Source organism: Lynx rufus, unplaced genomic scaffold (genome assembly GCF_022079265.1).
Source record: "Lynx rufus isolate CCGP_SWC_20201006 ecotype Redwood Valley unplaced genomic scaffold, mLynRuf1.p SCAF_3, whole genome shotgun sequence".
NCBI classification, from domain to species: domain Eukaryota; kingdom Metazoa; phylum Chordata; class Mammalia; order Carnivora; family Felidae; genus Lynx; species Lynx rufus.
The window spans coordinates 123,379,695-123,402,673 of record NW_025814845.1 but is presented as its reverse complement, the minus strand read 5'-3'; the positions used below and the strand labels follow the sequence as shown (position 1 = coordinate 123,402,673).

The 22,979-nt window shown below is 39.9% G+C and overlaps 1 protein-coding gene across 5 annotated transcripts in view; it reads right to left on the bottom strand.

The window, feature by feature from the left end:
* Positions 1 to 22,979, bottom strand: part of ARHGAP10 (Rho GTPase activating protein 10) — a 331,593-nt gene that overhangs the window by 48,200 nt on the left and 260,414 nt on the right. For all 5 annotated transcript variants that reach the window (XM_047091518.1, XM_047091519.1, XM_047091522.1 and 2 more), the window contains one exon: positions 6,678 to 6,828. In XM_047091518.1, coding sequence (XP_046947474.1) covers positions 6,678 to 6,828 — 151 coding nt within the window. The remainder of the gene's footprint in view (positions 1 to 6,677; positions 6,829 to 22,979) is intronic.

Genomic DNA, 22,979 nt, shown 5'->3' with positions numbered 1-22,979 from the left:
CCACACCACAGGGAGACAAGCTTTAAAGAATTTTTCTCTCTTCTATAAATTCTAGTTACCTGCCATGAACTTATTTTCACCACAGAAGCAGCTATGTATTTTTTTGAAGGCGTTAAATAAGCCTTTTCCCTCCAGAGAAAGGGGGAAATGTTCATCCCACACAGAAGCATAGTTAAGATTATATAGGAAGTCATATAAGAAGTTGCCGTGTGCTTTGTCGCTGACATTAGGGGGGCTGAGCTTCTGGGAGGCTTCTGGGGAGACGCCAATGCAGGGGAGGCAGCTTGCATGATTTATGGGTACGCCACAACTCAATTACAGCCCTGAAATTTCTGGCTGCCTTTTCCATCCCATTGATCTCATCATTGTAACAGTGAGTTAAGAAATAATCTGTCTACATATACTGTCACTGATTCAAGCCTGGTCTTAGATTTAACTTCACAATACAGTAATTCCATGTCAGGGAATCATAACATTGCCCCGAAGAAATGGCAAGGGGCCTTGGCACTCAGGAAGTTATTATCCAGCATCCACCCATGAAGTGTCATGCCAAAAAAATGATAAGAATCAAGGGAAGATCGCCAAGCTTGAGCCAAAGATCTGTTTGTGCCCAGTTACTTAGGGTTGGTTATAATTCTGTGTCAAGCTGATCAGCTTATGTCTACAAGAAAATGTCAATAGATGTAGAATGTCACTGAAAATTCCCATCAACAATGGTTTTACAGTGGTTCTTCTTACATTGTGGGGATGACAGGGCAGTTACAACTCACTGATAAAAGCATGTTTTCATGAAGGCAATTTCTAAAGACGCTCTCTTGGGAACTGAGATTTGAGAGTACAGAGCTGCCATGACTGTCTGCTATCCACCCTTGACTTCTACTGAAATGATCGTCTTTTAGTTTGGTGGTTGCCTCGCAACCTTTACCTTCCCAGCACGTGAGCGAATGTGGATATAGGTCTGTGCGGTAAATAGGGGAAAAGAAATGAGCTCTCCACGGCTCACGGTTATGAGACGGACTATTCTTTCTCTAAGAAGACATACCATTTAGTACTATTTAATATTTTCCTCTTTCCACTGACTTTCCATATATACTATTTACACTAATACATTGTACACTATTTTTATTAAACCTATTTTCCAAAGCGGTTACATATTGCACTACGTATTGAAGATGCTAACAAAATGAGGTATTTCCTTCCTTTTGATGAAAAGGTGGTCTAAATATTAAAATGTGGCTGAAGACATCGTTTTGATTATCTGCTTTCATTCTCCATATCGAGTCAGTTAAGAAGTCCCAACAGTTTGCTTTAACACCTGTCCCAGATTTATCTTCTATTCCTAGTGCTGGTTCAACACCATACCAACCTAAACCTAAACTACTTAACCAGCCTTTACCATGGCCTTTCTGATTCTTACAGACAGATTTAAGTCAGATTAAACTTCCTTTAATATTATTTTCCATGTGACAACTCTCCCTTGCTGAAAAACAGTAACTTCTCTTATCATTCTATATATAAGGCACGTTTCTCTGTCTTTAATAATAATATTGAATAGCAGAAGCTAGGATTTGACTGTTTACTATATACCAGACACTATATTAAGCATATTAACCACCTAAACCTTCTCAACCATCCTCAGTAGCACACATTATAACTACTATTTTGTAGTTAATACGATAGATTTACAGAGGGTAAGCTATCTGAGTAGAATCAGAATACAAAGTCCTCAGACCAGACTTCTAACCATCATTCCTTAGGCTGACCTCCCCTGGTTTGGCAACATCTCATTGGGTTCACTGGTCACTACTCTTCAACCCTGCCCCCGTCTGATCAAGCTGGCCTCTTCTTTACCCTCCTGCCTTATTCTTACTCACCATTGCTGCCAGGCCTTCATTCAAGCTAGTTTCCTCACCTGAAATCATGCCCCAACCAACTGCCAAAATGGCTCCGCTCAAGGAAACCATGACACCTTTCCCACCTACCGCAGCCCTGGGGTTGCCTTCCTCAGGGCCCATAAGGCCGACAGCCCAGCACTGGGCACTTGCTACCATGCTGTCTCATTATTTTACTGTATAGTGACAGAAGGAGAGTAGAATATCGACGCCTTGAAATAGAAACCATGTGTAAACATGATGCAGAGTTTATAAAAACTCTTCAATAGATACACAGAATTCTGATTTTAGTCTCTAGTATGAGAAAAATCACTAATTAATGATAGAGGCAGAAAATCTCCAAACTGCCAGGGGCATTCCATACTTTAGGATTAAAAATCTACATTTCAAAAGACCTTCCAAGAGCCTCCTTTTTAGCTTTCTATTCTCTTGCTTATGCCTCATTCATTATTCAACAAGATTCTTTCCAAATACCAAAGGTGGCTCTCAGCATCACTCTCATTGATATGGGACATTTAAATGTTAGGTAATCATTTAAAAATCTACCTGGGTGTCATTTTGGCTGAAAGGACATCTACATACAACTTATTTATGCTACTCTGATTTTAGAGACTGATCCGTATCACAGTATGTTCCTCCTTAGAACAGAAGGGAAACGATCATGCTTCGTTGTTTATCTATCTCCCTTTTAACAGTTACATTTTCACTTTATGCTTATAAGGCTCTCCATCCTTGTCACACTGTAGGACTACAATAACACATGTTCAACAAAATGTGCTGCAGTTAGCACATCCAGGATCCAAGTGTGAGAGTGCCAACCCAACGATACCCAAGTAAGACCTACTCTATAATAATATTAAATCTTGCCAACTGGCTTGCAAGATGATTCTGTTTTCAACTTGCTATAAATCATATTTTTTAAGTTGCCTAAACAAATAAACTGCTAGATCATGTACAAAAGAAGATGGGCAACAGAATACCTAACTACTCAAGAAGATACAAATAAAAACTAGTCCTATGAATGCCTCATTCTGTTTAAAATTAGAACTAGCATAAAGAAAGAGCTTGGTCAAAATTTAGATGACCACCATCTTGTCTCCCACTCCCCAAATCTCTTTTAAAATTTTTCTTTGGCCTTGAATGAGAATAACAAAGAATGTATCTCATATAGCCTCATGAACTTCCCCTGTACTTGGGAGAATTACAACAACAAAAAAGGTGTCTCTTTACATAAGAGGTAGTAAAGAACATAAATATGGAATGAGGAGAAAATGAACATACATTATAAATTTGTCTGGAGTTACTTTATTATGAATTCTAAGAAAATAAAAACACAGAAGGATCATTTGAGAATGAAAGCAAACCTCTGATTTTTAGTTATCTTTTTAGCACTTTCCAGCATACCTCATATTTTTCTATTTCACAACAGACCCAGCCAAACTTCTCAACTTTGAAGTTCATGAGATTATTAAATGCTATATAAAAATGAACAATATGGCTTCTACCAAATAAAGATAAGGACTTTGTAAAGATTTAATAGCTGCTCTATTTAAAGAAATCTAGCCAGATAGTATATCCATTTCAGTTCGTATTAATCATCAACAAAGATCCTTAAGCAACTAACTAGAATTTTAAAGTCTTTCGCAAATAAGTTTAATATCATTTAATCATATATTACAAAGAAAAATAACGAGCACTGTGTATATAATATGGATAAATGTGCCAAAGCCAATTAAAGTCTTTAACAAAGTAAAGACACTAGGCGTCTTTAATTAAACTGGTCACCTCTCAATTGGGATGGGAGCGGGGTTGAATATATCATAATAAAATTCATGTCTAATAGCAGAGGGTTTCTCTCTCATTTTACGCCAGCTTGGATTCTCTGCTTCCAGGCCTATCCTGCTTCAGCTCATGTAATAGGCTTGCTGACTCTTTGTTAATAATGACTTTTTGATCTGCCTGATGTTAAATTGAAGCCAATTCTGACTGTTTTCCAGGGTTGGCTATTTGGTACATCACTTAGTTTCATACCCTACTCAATGTAGAAGAAAAAATAACATATTACAAACACTTAACTCAAATACCAAGTCTGTGACCAAATCATAAGGCTGAAGAAAATCTCCGATCATCTAATCTAGCACCTTGGATCTTGACAGATAATCCACCTAAATTTAAACAATAACTATTTGTCCTATATTTCATTAAGTCAAGATTAATTTATACTACACTGCATCAATGGGAGAAGGACACATCTACATTTAAAAATCTCTATCACATTCATCTAAGCTACAAAACTGGGAATAATCCATCAAAGTTGACTGTAATGCATATCTTCACCAGACCTAGTGAAACATAGGAAATTGACTCTACTACCACCAATGAGAAAAAATATTAAGAAGATTAAACTTTTTGAAACCTTCAAGTTGACAATTATAGAACTCAGGCTACTGAAAAAAAAAAAACATTTAAGTACTAGGGACAACAGATTTTTTTTGGGGGGGAGGGGGCAGAGTTTTTCAATATGCTAAGTATAGTCAGTAACACAGTTTTTTAGTATGCTTCCCCTGTATGCTTCCTTTCAGAAGCTCTTCTCTTCATTTATCCCCACCACCCTGCCTTTTTTGGAAAATATAATATGTAGACCCTACTCTGTTCTCTCTGAAATAATTCTTTTTCACACAACCTGAGTTTCACTAAAGCTTACCTACAAATAATTGGGGGGGGGGGAAGGAAATAACTTATAGTTTTTAATTGCTTTATCTTATGACCTCTAGATAAAATAAAATTACTCTGTGACAAAATCATGGACTTTCCTGATTCTGACAATTTGCAACAACAACAAATTCCAAGGCTACAATCAAGACAGATTAATGTAAAGTTATAAAATACAAAACGTAGAATAAAACACCATATAAATAATGAACATAAAAACAGACTAAAGGAATTGAATATTTCACAATCTTTTTTCCCTTATAATCAAATAATTAAGAATCATTATATGACCTAAAATCTAGGAAAGCTATGATTATATGCCATCGTGAGCATTCCCATAAAAGATGTACCAAGCACCACTTCAGCAACTTCTTACCCATTAATAATCACTTTCCAACACAATGGTCAAAAGATCAGTCACCATGTATACTGATTGGATATTATGATTCAATTCCTTAAAATACCAAAAAAGTAGATGTGATTCTAAGACAAACAGACACTCTGGTCATTTCCTTTATGAAATACAGCCAATTTGGTTTTGCTCAAGGGCCAGTGAGCCAATGCAGATTTTATTCTACATCTCCATGACTTCTTTTTCTCTTCCTACTTCCCAACATTTGCCTCCTTCACTATTTATTAACACTTCCACCAGAGGACAAGTGAGATACAAGAAAAGGTTCAATTCAAACCAGTCAGTTTTACTCCTTATTAGCAACTCCGTTGAGAAAGAGTGAGAGTGAGAAAAAAAGAGAACAAAAAAAAGTTAGGTAGGATCAGAAGTTGAAACTAAGGTCTTAAAAGGAAGCTCCGAAATTATAGGTTGATTTTAAGGATTCATGCCCTTCCTCTGGAAAATAAGGATCTGATTGTAAAACTAATAGTTGTATCATATGATGCCCATCTTAAACGATGTGAAAGAATACCGGCACACGTTAGCCCCCCCACCGTGTTATTACAGGAAGCATTCTGAGGCTTCCTGCAGAGACTTCCTAATCAGTTGTCACTTGCTTGCATGGATCTTTCCATATTAGCTACCTGGACATTTGACTATATAGCTCCTTACGATGAAAGGTACTGCATTTATTTCTGTCTTCATTCCCTTCCTCCTTCTGACAATCACCTCATACTTCCAAACCAATATAACTTCAGTAGCTTGCAAGGATAATAAATGAAAGAAACAAAAAAGAAAAAAAGGTTATAACAAAAAGAAGAACGAAGATTAATTACGAATTCAGGAAATGTCCTCAAAAGGTCCCACAACCAAAGAGTCACAGTTTCAGACATGCCTGCTGAACTAGAGGCTCTTAGTCAGAATCACCTTACCCCTCCATGCCAATAACCACATGATTACAAATCGGCAGTCAGTAATTTCTACATGGCACACGGTCTTGTTTTGTAGAGATCAGTGCATAAAATTCAAATTTCCAAGCTTTCTTTAAAAAACTAGGCAATCTGACGATACTGAGACAATGTGGCCACGTGACAACAAGTAACTGGAACATGTTAGCCAGGACAGGACAGGACAGTAGAACTTCCATCTGCCAGAGTCCCACTGCACCTTAGTTCACTGGGCCTGACCCCTGAAGGCAGGTCACTTCGCCACGCCTACTGTACGATGAGGCACCAGCCTTGCAAGAAAACGTGGGCCAAATAAGATGCAGAAGCCCTAAGCTTCAGTGCAATAGAAAACTATGCCTTTAATCTAGATGTATTTAACATTAGACTATCAGCTCCTCTCAAAAGATCTGCTTTAATTTTAGTTCCTCTTCCATTTGTCTCAGAGTTATGTAACCTCACAGGAGGTCACACAAGTTTCCCAAAAAAAGAAATTTAAGCTGTCTTTTAAAAATAAAAAAAGAAACATGCATAACAAATAACAAACACAAACCTGAAACTCGCATTTTCTCTCTGACAAGAAGGCTAATTTACCCTCCTTGTTAATCTCAAAAAATTATCTTAAGGTGAAAAGAAATTAAAACACAAAGGAAGGAAAAGAATGGCCTTCCCTGAGGACATATGATATGCCATACTCTCAACATGCTGTCAAGCAGAAAAATAGAATCAACATCTTACCATCTTCCAGCTCCAGACAAAGATTATACACAGCCACGGGTCTCTTCGTCCTCTGGCCTTGTCTCTTCGATTGCCTTGGTGGAGCATTTGGGGGTGATGTTGACAGGGAGACTGGCTCCAGGAATGTCACATCGGGCGGGGTCCTAAAAATCTGCCATCGAAGCATAAAGGACATTAATTGTTTCCCATGAACAGAAACCTGTGTGTTGCAATAGTAAACCAGTATCAAGCAACATTTGATTTGGAGCTCATCCAAAACAGGCTGGAGCCAAAAATCCATTCCTTCAAATCGTGGGTACAGGTCGTAAGTCTTTCATTTATTTTCTTAACAGAAGATTTCAAAATACAATTTCTAGTTAAAATTAAGTAAAAGCAATGTCCAATCATTATATTTCAAAATAAATTCATTCCAAAACTAAATATGTATAATTAACTTTACCAGGTATAGACAATACCACAGCTATTCACCCACAAAGAAAGTAGCCAGGATAAAACATTAAAAGTAAATATCCCATTTAGTTTCATACAGGGTTATGTTTATGCCAAATGCTGGTCTCAATTTTTTTTCAGCTACATAAACAGAAACGTATGACTGTAAATATTTTTTACACATTTAAAAATAGCTTATGCTTATGAAATTACCTTTCAGATTCCCATGTACATTTTTCATAAAATACTTTATAGATTTTATCAATTACTGCCCTCCAACTTCCCTTAATAATTTCCCTTCCATTTATGAAACCTAGAATATTAGCACCTTGATAATCTACAGTGTCACTCATATATCAGCAATAATAACATTAATTAAAATGTGCTGCTTCTTTGCTTAACGATTTTTTTTTTTGAGAAAAGCAATCTGTCCCATAAAGGGAAGCATATCATGCAGAGGTAATTTATAATAGACCTTCCACAGCTGCCAAGACCTGAGTTCAGAGGTTTCCTGTCCCCAACAACACTGGAGACCCTTCAGCCTTCAATGAAGTCATAAAATAAAATATTTAGACACATCAACCTAATAGACACTGCATCTCCAAGAGGCCTGATGCTCCCCAAGTGAAAGCAGGAAACAGGAAGAAAGCTTGCTACCATTAAACAAAACATAAATATAAAACTCACAATAAAAAAGGCACTGTGGGAAAGCCCCACTGCTGCAAGGAAATGATTATTTATGCATTTAAATAAAAAAGGCATGTGACCCGTGTATACGAGTGAGGGGATCACATATGCATATCACATTTAACAACTAACTACCATGTCAGAGTTACGATCGCAGAGTCTAAAAGTTCTCACCTAAAAACTATTATATACCAATAAAAATAGACAATTTCAACAGAGCATTTGCTTTATATAGTACCATACTGCCCCCTCATGCGTAAATGGGATACAAAATGATTTAAATTACTGTGGACAAATATTTGCTAGTGAAAATTTAATTTAGTGCTCCAACTGGCAACCTGCTAACACCATATTTCCACAGACTCTGTGTTCCAATAGGGCACTCCAGCAAATAGCAAACTACTTATCTGCCTTAAAAAATCCTCTGCTGTCTAAACTACTGTTCACAGCTGGATTTATTACCATCTGTCACTACTCAAATTAAGGAAGGTTGTGGAGTGGTGGGAACAGGAGAGAAGTTAGGTTGAGAAGCATATGACAATGTGAAGGAGAGAAGTTGGGAAAACTTACTTCCATTGAAAGAAAACAGCCCGTGTGTGGCCAACTGTTGGAATAGCTTCTTACCTATGTTTGATCTTTACAAATATGGGAAATGCCTCTGGGACAGTACTGGAATAGGAAACCAAACAATACACAGAGCCAATACACCCAAAGCCTAAATAAACAATGGGAAAGTTACATCCCAGAACTGATTCTGCATAGCTGATAATCTTCTGAACAGACCTTCCTCTAAGACCCACCCCGATGACTGTTGTTCCCTCCACACACACCTCAGGATAACAAGATGGGTAGGAGCGTGGGGGGTAGGGGGGAGTTGTGGGGAGCGGCTCAAGCATTCAGAGCCATACTGCAAGCCACCAAGCAAGGCAGGACCTGAGAGTGCAACTCCAATGCTCTCAGGGGAAAGATCTGAGACATCCCAGGGCTAAGTATGGAATTCTGCAAGCCTCCAGAATACTTATGACATGGTTTATATCAGAATATCTGAGAGAATATTATTTAGCCATAAAAAAAACACAAGGAAATCTTGCCACATGTGACAACATGATGGACATGGAGGGCATTATGCTAAGTGAAATCAGACAGAGAAACACCAATGCTTCACGATCTAACTTACATGAGGAATTTTAAAAAACCTAACTAGGGGCGCCTGGGTGGCGCAGTCGGTTAAGCGTCCGACTTCAGCCAGGTCACGATCTCGCGGTCCGTGAGTTCGAGCCCCGCGTCAGGCTCTGGGCTGATGGCTCAGAGCCTGGAGCCTGTTTCCGATTCTGTGTCTCCCTCTCTCTCTGCCCGTCCCCTGTTCATGCTCTGTCTCTCTCTGTCCCAAAAATAAATAAACGTTGAAAAAAAAAAAAATTAAAAAAAAAAAAAAAACCTAACTAATAGGTTAGAACAGATTGGTGGCTGCCAGAGGCAGGGGGATGGGAGTAGGGGGCAAATGGATGAAAGCAGTCAAAAGGTACAAACTTCTTCCAGCTAAATGTATGTGAGGTGACGGGCATTAAGCAAACTGATTGTGTGGTAATCATTTCACAATACATACATGTATCAAACCATTATACTGTACACCTCAAACTAATACAAATTTTCTATGTCCATTATATCTGAATGAAACTCGGGAAAAATTCTATCTGGGAATGGGGACTGGGCTTCAGGTTTATTTGCTTTTCTTTGATCTGCATTTTAAAGCTTCCAGGTGATTCTTCTCTGGAGCCAAGGCTGAGAAATACCTATTCAGACAAACATTCCACAGCATTTTATACTTGTGTTGGACGGACCAGTCAAAATCAAAACACCAGAAATATTATCTCAGAAAAACTGGCACTGAACACACACAATCGATTCCTTGGACCCGCTCAAGTCATAATTAGAGCAAAATATTTCAAAGATGCTAAATACTGACCACTTCCTCAACAAACTCCACATTGTATTAACATTTCGAAGAGTTATCCTGTCATCTGAATTTGGTGGTACCAAGGCACCTTTGCTCACTTGAGAAGGCACTATCCTGGCTTTTAAGTCTTCCCAGCTATAAATGTATAGACTACTCCTTAAAACATGTGTAATGAGGGCCATAACACCTAGATCTCATGTTATTACAGACATTAAATGAGAAAATGTTTATAAACTGTTTAGTACAGCACTTGACTCATCATAACTAGAAATAAATGGGAGCTACTGGTATTTGTAATATGATCACATGTGATAATAAAAATGGATTTAGACCTTCATTACTCTGCTCAACCACTGTTTTGAGAGGGCACTAATTCTTTAAAGTCTTGAATATTCCTCAAATCCACTGTTTAGTTATTCTAAACACATGATTCTAAAATGTTTTATGGAAGAAGCTCATCAAGCAGTGGGGGTGAAAGGGAAGAAACAAATAGAGCCCCTTATCAAATTCCCAAGTCAGCTAGAATCACAAAATTATTTTGTGTATTCATTTCTGCACTTCAGCACTGAAATCTGAGATTTAAATCACTTCGTCTTTCATTAAATACATTTAACATTTAAAAGCACGTACTAGGTAGTAGGCTTTCTTTCTGTTTAATATTCTCACAACTTTTGAGGGAAGCATTGTTCCCCACATGAACATGTGATATAAGCTCAAATGATAAAAGCTCAAAGATTAAACAATTAATCCAAATGTCCAGTTTGAAAATGGCAGAGTTGGTATCTTTGCTCTCAGTTCTGATTCCAGAGCCCCTACTGCTAGTTTAAAAAACAAACAAAATAGAATCGTTAGGGGGAAAAAATCACCAACTATAATGTTCTATATCTGTTTAAAAAGAGTAAAACTGGAGATTATCTGTATAATTTCAGATTATCTTTATAAGAGATTCTCTATGTAAGACTCACCATCATTGTGCCATGACTTCCTAGATGTTTCACGAACACATCACTTTGTATATGCATCTACCTTATTTGCCAATGCACAAGACTCAAGTTCCCAATTACTTTTGTTTGTTTTTTTTGTTTTTTTTTTTTTAATTTTTTTTTCAACGTTTTTATTTATTTTTGAGACAGAGAGAGACAGAGCATGAACGGGGGAGGGGCAGAGAGAGAGGGAGACACAGAATCGGAAACAGGCTCCAGGCTCCGAGCCATCAGCCCAGAGCCTGACGCGGGGCTCGAACTCACGGACCGCGAGATCGTGACCTGGCTGAAGTCGGACGCTTAACCGACTGCGCCACCCAGGCGCCCCCTTTTGTTTGTTTTTTAAGCTACAAAGCTATGTTCTTATGGTTCTCTCTGAAACACCAGAAATAACTTTTTTTTTTTTTAATATTCTTTTTAAGTTTAGGAGAGGAGGAAACAATAAACTGTTTACTTTACAATTTTGTCCTGTTTCCTGGCCATCTGATTCTAGAAGTTACAAATTTACTTATCTTGTTCTATTATGGCCAAGATGTGTGTCATCTTCGACTATAATACTGACTTCCCAATTCTAGAACCACTGCATGGATGCAAATTCCTTTGCTGCCCAGGTCTCTTTCCAAAGTCTCTTGACTCTCCTAACTTCCCTAGCATCTTATTACCTTTGTTGTAGGGCAGATGAACTCATCTTCAACAATACTAAAAGATCAAGTCTACTCAAAACATTTGTTTCAGGGTAGAAAGTGTCTTCACTGCACCTACGTATTTTACAACAAAGAAAAACTCAAACCAGACAAGACAAAGACAAAACACAAAACTCCACACATAGATATGTCAGGTAGATAAGTGCTTATTCAGATCTACTAAGTGTTAGCACAAACACAAGTCTGGCACCACTGTTAAGTCACAGATTGTGCAGACTCAACAGACTCACCAGACTCACATTTATGCCTGTGGGACTCAGCCATACATATAAATACCTCCCAGAGTCCTTCGTGCTCTGCTACCAGGGGCCACATACGGAAATGATTGGGCCACTTCTGCCAGAAATGCTTTGTAGATAACAGGAAATAAAAACGGTCTCTGAAAATTTTGCTTTAATACCCAACTCAAACCTTCAGCATTTGATTCAACTAAGTAAACAAATAATATGGTTAAAGGAAATTAAGGGGGATGAGATAATTTTTTTTACATGTTTCTACAGGAGAATCCACTGGTCTTTACTGTGATAGGGAGATTACTAATATGTGTGCATACTCCCATCATCTTGAATAATAATAGTTGCAACTATTGGGTAGTTGAAATATACCTGACATATTCCTATGACCAACTGGATGACCTACGAAGATTTAAACCCAGATTTCCTGATTCTAGTGTGGATGTGTTAGTCAGTGTGTTGCCCTGTCTCCAATGTTACCCAATCACATTAAGCCCCATTCATACTCTGTCCTCTTTGATGGTCGCCTAGCTCACATAACTATACTATCCATAAACACAAAGAGATTTAGCCAGAAGATGGTTGGAAACCAATGCCTACTCCCCTTAGTGAACATTTAACATACAAGGAGGGACAAAAATAAAATTTCCAATCTTCTTTCCACAATATTTAGCTACGAAATAGCCAAATATTCCTTTCAGCTCCAGAGTCTATAGTGTGCTTAGACAAACACTCATCACCTTAAGGTTATATGACTCTAAGTTGGCACCAAGGTAGCATGAACCTTCCATCTGTAACATAACTTTAGAATTCAGCTACTGTGTGAACAGTACAAAAGAACTCTGAAAACTTTCCAGCTGTCTGTCTTCGAATCAGCTCTACCCCATGACTAAATATGGGTCTATTACAGAAAATTTAACTAGAATCGATAATAGGGACTGACAGTGAAATACCAGTTAGGTTCCGTCTAGACGCTGGAAATATTCTAAGGCTTCATGTTTGTTCTGGTTCATTAAAACTCAGACTCTCAGAGCGAAAAGTATCCTACCTATCACTTAGGCCAAGCCCTTTTCTCACAGTTGAACAAACCAAGGCCCCTGTGGTTAAAGATTTGCTCATATTTATACCACTAGTTAGTGGTAAACTCAAGCTTTATTCCCAGACCAAGGCCTCAACGCCAACTGCTATTTCCCATCTGGCTGGCTCTGAACCTTTCTTTCCAAACACTATTCTTTATGCATGTGCCTCCTCATCAGGGGAGATTTTGCTTAATAGCTGCAACTCCTCGAAGTGCTTTCATATGCATTATCTGATGCAAACCTCAACACTTAGATCTGTGAGGCTGACATTGGACCCTGCTACAAGGTTTTGTTCAGAGTCCTCCTGCTACCCATCAGCATGAGGCTCCTTCCATTATGTCACAGCAGACACTGAGAAGGGCAGCCAGGAAAAATGGGATGGGAAAAGGAAGGCAGGAGACGTTCTCAGTCCCAGCCTATTCATCCTACAGGCTCAGGCTTTCACTATGGCCCTGACTTACCATGAGCTCTTTGAAAAACTTCAATGTTGCTTTACAAACTCCCTCCCTGCCATAACCCACCCCTCCCCCCCCAAAAAAATAAAGCAAAGCAAAAAGTATACTTTTTGGAATTTATCAGACTGCTAGGGTTCATGTTTTTCTTCCTTTCCAAGCTTTTAGCTTTAATTTCTAGAGACATTTTCAGACATCTTCCCAACTCCTAACGGCATATACCGCATTAATTTCTTCAGCACTCCATGTGCTGTAAAACATACATAGAGTAATACATAATTAACTTTGGTTTTTATTACTTCAAGATTTTAGTAAATGACAACTTTTATCTACCAAACAGTATATAATGAAACACACCCCAGAACTACCTACCCTAAACCATGTGTATTTTCAGTGGCATTAACTGTGTATGCAACATCAGTGCCCTGGTATTTCCAGTGTTCAACAAAAACTGACAGAGGTAATAATAATAATTAACAACTCTGATACATCAGTAAGCAGATGGCATTAAGTAAAGGTTCACAGGCTCACTAAATAGCTTTCTCTCTAACCAATTCATAAGGTAAACTCCTGATTAAGCTGAAACTACACTGCTCTTACAGTCACGGTGTGAACATACATTCCCAGTTATAAAATGCTGTGTTTTCTGGTTTGCAAACCCTTTAAAACACTCCAGGTGCAGTTGTATCAGTTTGCACCTGCAAACATTTGGGAAACACAAGCATACAACCTTCTGAAGTCAGAAGAATACATTTTCCCAAACACAGCTGTAACTTTGACTTTCAAAACCCAAATGTCTACAAATATTCTTAATAAAAACCCAATGCCTACCTAGAATTTTTTTTTTCAATTTGTCTTTTGCTCACATACAAAAAGTTACATTACAGTATAAAAGCCCAGAATAAAATTAACTCCTCCTCCAATTTCGGTGTAGAACTTCTTCCAATTTTTTTGTTCTTTTTCACCCTTTTTCTTTCCAAAACTTTTCATTCCCTTAGAAATCACTTGGTCCTGGGGTGCATGGATGGCTCAGTTGCTTAAGTGTCCAACTTTAGCTCAGGTCGTGATCCCACGGTTCGTGGGTTCAAGCCCCGGGTCGGGCTCTGTGCTGACAGCTCAGAGCCTTGGAGCCTGCTTCAGATTTTGTGTCTCCCTCTCTCTCTGCCCCTCCCCCCACTTATGCTCTCTCTTCCTCTCAAAAATAAACAAACATTAAAACAAAAATTTAAAAAAAAAATCACTTTGTCCTGACAGTAGTACAGAGGATCGGAACACAAGAAGCCTACCATTTGCAGTCCCCAAAGGCCTGGGGATCCACAAGGAGAGACCTCCCCAACACAGGACTAGCTCTAGCCATGACAAAAAGCAGGACCCTCCCCGAATGTTACCTGTGAAACTTTATACCCAATATAAGTAAACATATTCAGAACTCACTGACTCATCATTTTATGAACATTTCAAGGTGAATGACATTTTTCTTTTGGAATACAAGCTATGACCCCTCCTCGTTTAGTAGGCCACAATGACCATTTCCCTAGAAAGAAAGAATAAGCCATGGATCTATTTATTCTCTAAGAGGAAATTCTCTAAGAGGCCCCAGGTATGGCCTACATATTTAAGAAATAGTGCAACACACTTTTTTTCCTCCATTTTAATGCTCATAAAAATGAAATGCCTAGGGGCACCTGGGTGGCTCAGTGGGTTAAGCATCCAACATCTAACTCTTGATTTCGGCTCAGGTAATAATCTCACAATCATGAGGTTGAGGCCCATGTGGGGCTCTGCACTGACAGTGTGGAGCCTGCTTGGGAGTCTCTCTCCCTCTCTCTCTCTCTGCCCCTCCCTCTGCTTACTTGCTCTCTCTCAAAAAAAAAAAAAAAAAAAGTAAAAAAAATTGTCTAAGCAAAACCATGCTTTGAAGGTGGTCAATGGTAATTCTTTATGAGAAGCTCCATGGTGGGGCGGCAGGGGATATTTACCAGCCTTCACATTAAATCAATAGCTTTAGGGGTGCCTGGGTGGCTCAGTCAGTTAAGCACAGACTTCGGCTCAGGTCATGATCTCACAGCTTGTGGGTTTCACAACCCATGTGGGGCTCTGTGCTGACAGCTCAGAGCCTGGAGCCTGCTTCGGATTCTGTGTCTCCCTCTCTGCCCCTCCCCCGCGTGCGCGCGCGCTCTCTCTCTCTCTCTCTCTCTCTCGCTCTCAAAAAATAAATAGATATCAAAAAAATTTTTTTTGTTAATCAACAGCTTTAAATTTTATAGGAATAGTTTGGTAATAATGTAGGGGTCAGGGTACTGATCTCCCTTCTCCCATGCAATCAAAAATCCACATAGAACTTTTGACTTTCCAAAACCTTTAACTACTAATAGCCTAGTATTGACCAGAAGTCTTACTGATAACAGTTGATCAACAAATATTTTGTGTGTCATATGTATTATACATTGTATTCTTAGAATAAAGTGAGCTAAAGTAAATGTTACTAAGAAAATCATAAGGGAAATACCATACTGTATCTTAAAAAAAACAAAACCATGTGTAAGTGGAACTGCACAGTTGAAACTCATATTGTGCAAAGGTCAATTGTATAATTTATTCATGTTACAAAAGTGATAACTAACACATTACAGTCCTTGTAGAAGTTCCGGTAAACTCAAGGGAAAAAAAACCTCTTTAAAGAAGATAAAAACCATCCATCATCCCACACACAGGAACATTTCTGTTAAAATTTTAATGACTATCCTTCAGAGTTTTTTTTTTTTTCCATGTAACATTTGTCTCATTTTATTTTATTTTATTATTTTGGAGAGAGAAAGAGCGTACAAATGGGGGAGAGAAGGAGGGAGAGGGAGAGAGGGAGGGAGAGGGAGAGGGAGAGGGAGAGGGAGGGAGAGGGAGAGGGAGGGAGAGGGAGAGGGAGGGAGAGGGAGAGGGAGAGGGAGGGAGGGAGAGGGAGAGGGAGGGAGGGAGGGAGAGGGGGAGGGAGAGGGAGAGGGAGGGAGGGAGGGAGAGGGGGAGGGAGAGGGAGAGGGAGGGAGGGAGAGGTAGAGGGAGAGGGAGGGAGAGGGAGAGGGAGAGGGAGGGAGGGAGGGAGGGGGAGGGAGAGGGAGGGAGGGGGAGGGAGAGGGAGGGAGGGAGAGGGAGAGGGAGAGGGAGGGAGAGGGAGAGGGAGAGGGAGAGGGAGGGAGGGAGGGAGGGAGAGGGAGAGGGAGGGAGGGAGGGAGGGAGAGGGAGAGGGAGGGAGGGGGAGGGAGAGGGAGGGAGGGAGAGGGAGAGGGAGAGGGAGAGGGGGAGGGAGAGGGAGAGGGAGGGAGGGAGAGGGAGAGGGAGAGGGAGGGAGAGGGAGAGGGAGAGGGAGAGGGAGAGGGAGAGGGAGGGAGGGAGGGAGGGGGAGGGAGAGGGAGGGAGGGAGAGGGAGAGGGAGGGAGAGGGAGAGGGAGAGGGAGAGGGAGAGGGAGAGGGAGAGGGAGAGGGAGGGAGAGGGAGAGGGAGAGGGAGAGGGAGAGGGAGAGGGAGAGGGAGGGAGGGAGGGAGGGGGAGGGAGAGGGAGGGAGGGAGAGGGAGAGGGAGAGGGAGAGGGAGAGGGAGAGGGAGGGAGAGGGAGAGGGAGGGAGAGGGAGAGGGAGAGGGAGGGAGGGAGGGAGGGAGGGAGAGGGAGAGGGAGGGAGGGGGAGGGAGAGGGAGGGAGAGGGAGAGGGGGAGGGGGAGGGGGAGGGGGAGGGGGAGGGGGAGGGAGAAGGAGAGGGAGGGAGGCAGGGAGAGAGAGAGAAAGAATCCCAGGCAGACTCCATGCCCAGCATGGAGCCAGATGCAAGGCCAATCCCACGACCCTGGGATAGTGATCTGAGCAGCAATCAAGAGTCGGATGCTCAACTGACTGAACCACCCAGGCGCTCCACATTTATCTCATTTTAAAGAAGTTAATATAAGATTGTAAAAATATATAGACCACAGTCTCCTATAACTTGCCAGTATTCAGTCCATAGTTACACATGAGAGGTGGTGACCTCTGGCACAGACATCTGTTAGGAATAAGTTTTGGGCAAGATTCGATTTCTAAACACACTGGGATACAGCAAGATTTCACCTCCTAATTAAACGTTTCTAATTAGCAATTTAGAAATTATTCATGTATAACTTTAGGAATATTCCAAGCAGCTCAATGTTTAGACCTTCACCTGCCAATTCAAATCTCTGTGGAAGTCACACATGCTGGCTACAAACACCATCTCCTTCAATATGCACTGCACAATTCATTTGAATAAGACTTAAATACGATAAAAGCATAATCTTTACCTAGTTCTTGCACCTTCAAAGGTGAGGCTCAAAAGGTTAATGCTTATATTTCTGAATTACACATCCGTTTGGAACTTGCTAACTCTCAGTTATTATAGCTACGTTTGAAGTGCAAAGGAGAAGATCTGCCTCAATTGATCTCACTTCTCTTACCACCAGTTTTGACACAAATGCCTTAAGTGCATTCCTTTGATTGGAAAGAAGGAATAGGATAAAACAGCAACAGAACGACATACAGAGAACAGAACCTCTTCATGTGTATTTCTGTTGACATTCTAATAATCAAGTGCTTGTTACTTATATCCGCATAAAATGTTTAGTACTTGTCAAATCGGGTCATGCAAGCTTATCTTTGTCACAAGATTATTCAAGAATCCAACACTGTCTGTCATCATTATATGTTTATTTACTCGGAATGAGTGTATTATGTTTACGATTTTTATGTAATTTAAATTCCAAATCATAAATGTAGAGGAGTCATCAATGAATACTATCACTAAAGGATAAAAGTCTACTGTGGAACAGGATTCTTAAATATTCTCAGGCTATCTCCTAATGGATCACCATTAATGACAAAGAGGGAAAAAAAGCTATTTTTACAATTAAGAAATCTGGCAATCATCACTTCTGGCAGTTTTAAAATACAACCACAAATTCATGGACACTCTTCCATCTATGTCTCTTCCCCTTGAATCTGGGCAGGCTCCTGACCTTGCCAACCAACAGCATATGCATTAGTGATGCTAGAGGAATGTGGATACTAGATTATAAAAGGTCCTACCATGTCTGCCCTCATGGACAGAACACTCCCCTAGGCTGTCATGCTGTGTAAGGAAGCCCAAGCTATGTGAAGAAGCTTGTGTAGGAGATTCTGCTCACTCGTCTCAGAAGAGCCTTGCCTCTGAGTCACCCTAACCCAGGCACCAGATGTAAGTACAAAGCCTCCAGATGATCCCAGCCCGTAGCCATTCAAATGTCCCAGCTGGTTTGCTTAGAATAATCAAGATCATTTACCTCCCCAAAATACATAACCTGAATATAACCATGAAGAAAGATTAAAATTAAAGATCATTTTATAAAACAACTGGTCTAGACTTCCAGGGAAGATGGTGGAGTAGTAGGATCCTAAGTCCACCCCATCTCACAGACAACTCAACTCAAAAAGACCCACATGAGGGCAAATAAACCAGAAAATGACCCAAAGACTGGCAGAACAGACTTCACAGCTAAATGTAGGGAAGAAGCCACATTGAAAAGGGTAGGAAAGGCAGAGACACGGTCGGGAATCAAATGGACCCACAGGACTGTCCACAAGAGGAAGAGACATGATGGGCATGGAGAGGTTAGAGGACTAGACCCCACCACACCAGGTACCCCAGGCATGGGGAACACACACTGGGAAAAGGAATCGCTGTAACATTTGGCTTTGAAAGGGCCTGGCTTCACAAGTTCTTACAATTGGTGGGGCTTAGCATCTGGAACTTTAAAAATTGGTGGGCTCAGCTCTGGGAGGTGGAGGGTGAGGAAACTGAGTTCCCAGCCTTAGCACAACAAACAGCCCTGCTGCGATACAGCATAGAAGCAGCATTTTGAAGAACACCAGGCGTATACATGAAAGAAATGTATTTACTAATCTCAGAGCAAGTGCTGCAAAGGGAAGAGATCTTTGGGAGACATCTCCAAGAACAAAAGAGCTACTGGCATACCCTCCCTGCTTCCCAGTCCAGGTATACAGACACTTGCTGGAACCAGCACAGGGCCAACATTCTCCACCTAGCTTGCTAAAAGCACCTCTGCCCAGTGCACTTCTGTGGATATACTCCCCCACAACCCGGCTGGCCTCAGCAGGAATTTTCCCAAGCTGCTACAGGCCTTCTCCCACTGTGCACCAATGTGGACCTTGCTGCCATTGTGCACCCTGCCCCCATATCATCCTGCAGCCCTGCCCCCTCCAATAAACCCTGGGCCAGAGCCCATCCAAAGTGGTGCCATATAAGCCTGGCACTGGGCAATCAGCCCTGACAGTGGCCAACACCACTCCAAAGCGACCCCTGCCCAGGGAGAGGGGAAGATTACTACATACACTACTCTAACTGTGGCCTGAGTAGTGGGCTAGGGGCAGACATTACATCTAACTGCAGGATACGTCCACCAACAACAGCTTCACAGGGGACAACTCAGGGAAGGTGCCCTGTAGTTTGGTGGTACTGTATCTCTGGAAAGTGCATGGGCTGACTCAACTCAAGCCCAAGGCAGCCTCAGACTGGCCCACTAACAACACAGGTACAAAACCCTGTCCACAACGGGGATGACTGTATTGAACAAAGGCAAATCAGCCACAATAGTAGGTCACAAACAACACACATAGGATGCACTCATGAAGCGCCAGGTCCTGGTGAATAGCAGACATTGCATTTCAGGGCACTACAGGACCTCTCATTCATAGGCCATTACTTTCAACAATAGTAGACATAACTGACTTGACTAAATACACACAGAGAATTAGACAAAATGAGGACACAAAGGAATATGTTCCAAGTGAAAGAACAGGAAAATCACAGCAAGAGATCTAAGGAAAATGGAGACCTAAGGAAAATATCCAATAGAGAATTTAAAGTAATAGCAATAAAGATACTCACTGGACTTGAGAAAAGAGTAGAAGACTTCAGTGAAACCCTCAACAAAGAGACAAACATAAAACAACCAATCAGAGATGAAGAACTCAATAACTGAAATTAAAAAATACAGTATAGGGAATAAATAGTAGACTAGAGGAAGCAGAAGAACAGATCAGCGACCTGGAGGACAGAGTGATGGAAAGCAATCCACCTAACAGGAGAGAGGAAAAATAATAATAAAAAACGAAAACAGACTAAGGGAACTCAGTGACAACATCAAGGTTAATAGCATTCATATAATAGGGACCCTGGAAAGAGAAGAAAGTAAAAGGGGACAGAAAACTTATTTGAAGAAATAATAGTTGAAAAATCCCAAATCTGGTGAAGGAAACAGAAATCCAGATCCAGGAGGCACAGAGAGCCCCCCAACAAAATCAACCCAAGGAGGTTGACACCAAGACACACAGTAATTAAAATGGCAAAAAGTGCTGATATAGAGAGAATTTTTAAAGCAGCAAGAGAAAAGAAACAGTTACATACAAGGGAAAGCCAATAAGGCTATCAGCTGATTTTCCAGCAGGAACTCTTCAGGTCAGAAGGGAGTACCATAATATATTCAAAGTGCTAAAAGGAAAAAACTTGCAACCAAGAATTCTGTATCCAGAAAGGCTATCATTCAGAATAGAAGGATAGAGAGTTTCCCAGGCAAAAAAATTTAAAGGAATTTATGACCACTAAACAAGCCCTAAAAGAAATGTTCAAGGAGACTTTTTGAGTAGAAAGGAAACACCCTAAGTAGGAGTGTGAAAAGTAGGATGCACAAAGCAGTAAAAATAAATATATCCACAAAAATTCAGTCAAGGGATTCACAGAATAAAAGGATGTAAAGTATGACACCATATACCTAAAACATGGGGGGGAAAGAAGAGTGAAGAATGGGTTCAAACTTAAGCAACCATGAATGCTTATATGCACAAGATAGAATGCTTAATATAGAATATAGAATGCTTAATATAGAATGCTATATGCACAAGATGTTATATGCAAACCTAATCAAAACCACAAATAAAAAACCAGTAATAGATACGCAAACACTAAAGACAAAGGAATCCAAATATATCACTAAAGAAAATCAACAAACCATGAAAGAGTGCAAGAGAACAAAGTAACAGAAAAGAACAATAAAAACAACCATTGAGCAAGTGACAAAATGGCTACAAATACCTATCAATAATTACTTTGAATGTAAATGGACTAAATGTTCTAATCAAAAGACAGAGTGATAGAATAAACAAAAAAGCAAGACCCATCTATATACTGCCTACAACAGACTCATTTCAGACCTAACAACACAGGCAGATTGAAAGTGAAGGGATGGAAAAGCATTTATCATGCAAATGGAGGTGGAAAAGAATGCTGAGATAGCAATACTTATATTGGACAAAAGAGCCTTTAAAACAAATACTGTAACAAGGGACAAAAAAGGACACTATATAACATAAAGGGAACAATCCAACAAGATGTAACAATTGTAAATATTTATGCACTCAAAATGGGAGCACCCAAGTTTATAAGGCAGCTAATAACAAACATAAAGGAAATAATAAATAGTAATACAATAGTAGTAGGGACTTTAACACCTCATTTACATGAATGGATAGATAGACCAGACAGAAAATCAACAAGGAAACAGTATCTTTGAACAACACATTGGACCCCATGTATCTGACAGATATATTCAGAATATTCAGTCCTAAAGTAGCAGAATACACATTCTTTTCAAATGCACATGGACCATTCTACAGATCAGATCACATATTAGGCCACAAAACAAATCTCAACAAAGTCACAAAGACTGAACTTAGACTGTGCATCTTTTCTGATCACAATGCTGTGAAACTAGAAATAAACCACAAGAAAAAATTTAGAAAAAAAAAAAAAAAACACATGGAGGTTAAATAACATGCTACTAAACAATGAGTAAGTCAACCAAGAAATCAAAGAGGAAATCAAATAATACATGGAGACAAATGAAAATGAAAACACAACACTCCAACATCTTTGGAATACAGCAAAAGCTGTTAAAGAGGGAGGTTTGTAGCAATACAGGCCTACGTCAAGAAGCAAGAAAAATCTCAAACAACCTAATCTTACACTTAAAGGAACTAGAAAAAGAACAAACAAAACCACAAACCAACAGTAGGAAGGAAGTAATAAAGACTAGAGCAAAAATAAACAAAATAAAAACTAAAAAAAAAAAAAAAAAAAAAGAACAGATCAATGAAACCAGAAGCTGGTTCTTTGAAAAGATCAACACAACTGATAAACCTTTCGCTAGATTCATAAAAAGAAACAGAGAGAGAGGATTCAAATAAACAAAATCAGAAATGAAAGAGGAGAAATAAAAACCTGACACTCAGAAATACAAAGGATTATAAAAGAATATTATGAAAAATTATATGCCAACAAATTGAACAACCTAGAAGGAGTGGACAAATTCCTAGAAACATATAGCATCCCAAAACTAAATCAGGAAGAAGAAAATTTGAACAGACTGAATACTAATTACCAGAAATGAAACCGAATCAGTAATCAAAAAACTTCCAACAAGGGGCACCTAGGTGGCTCAGTCAGCTAAGGGTCTGGCTCTTGATTTTAGCTCAGGTCATGACCTCACAGTTCATGAGTTCAAGCCCCACATCAGGCTCTGTACTGATAGCACATAGCCTGCGTGGATTCTCTCTCTCTCTGCCCCTCCCCTGTTTGTGAGCATTCTCTCAAAAATAAGTAAATAAACAGTAAAAAAAAAAAAAAAAAGAAAAGAAAAAGAAAAACTTCCAACAAATAAAAGTCCAGAACCA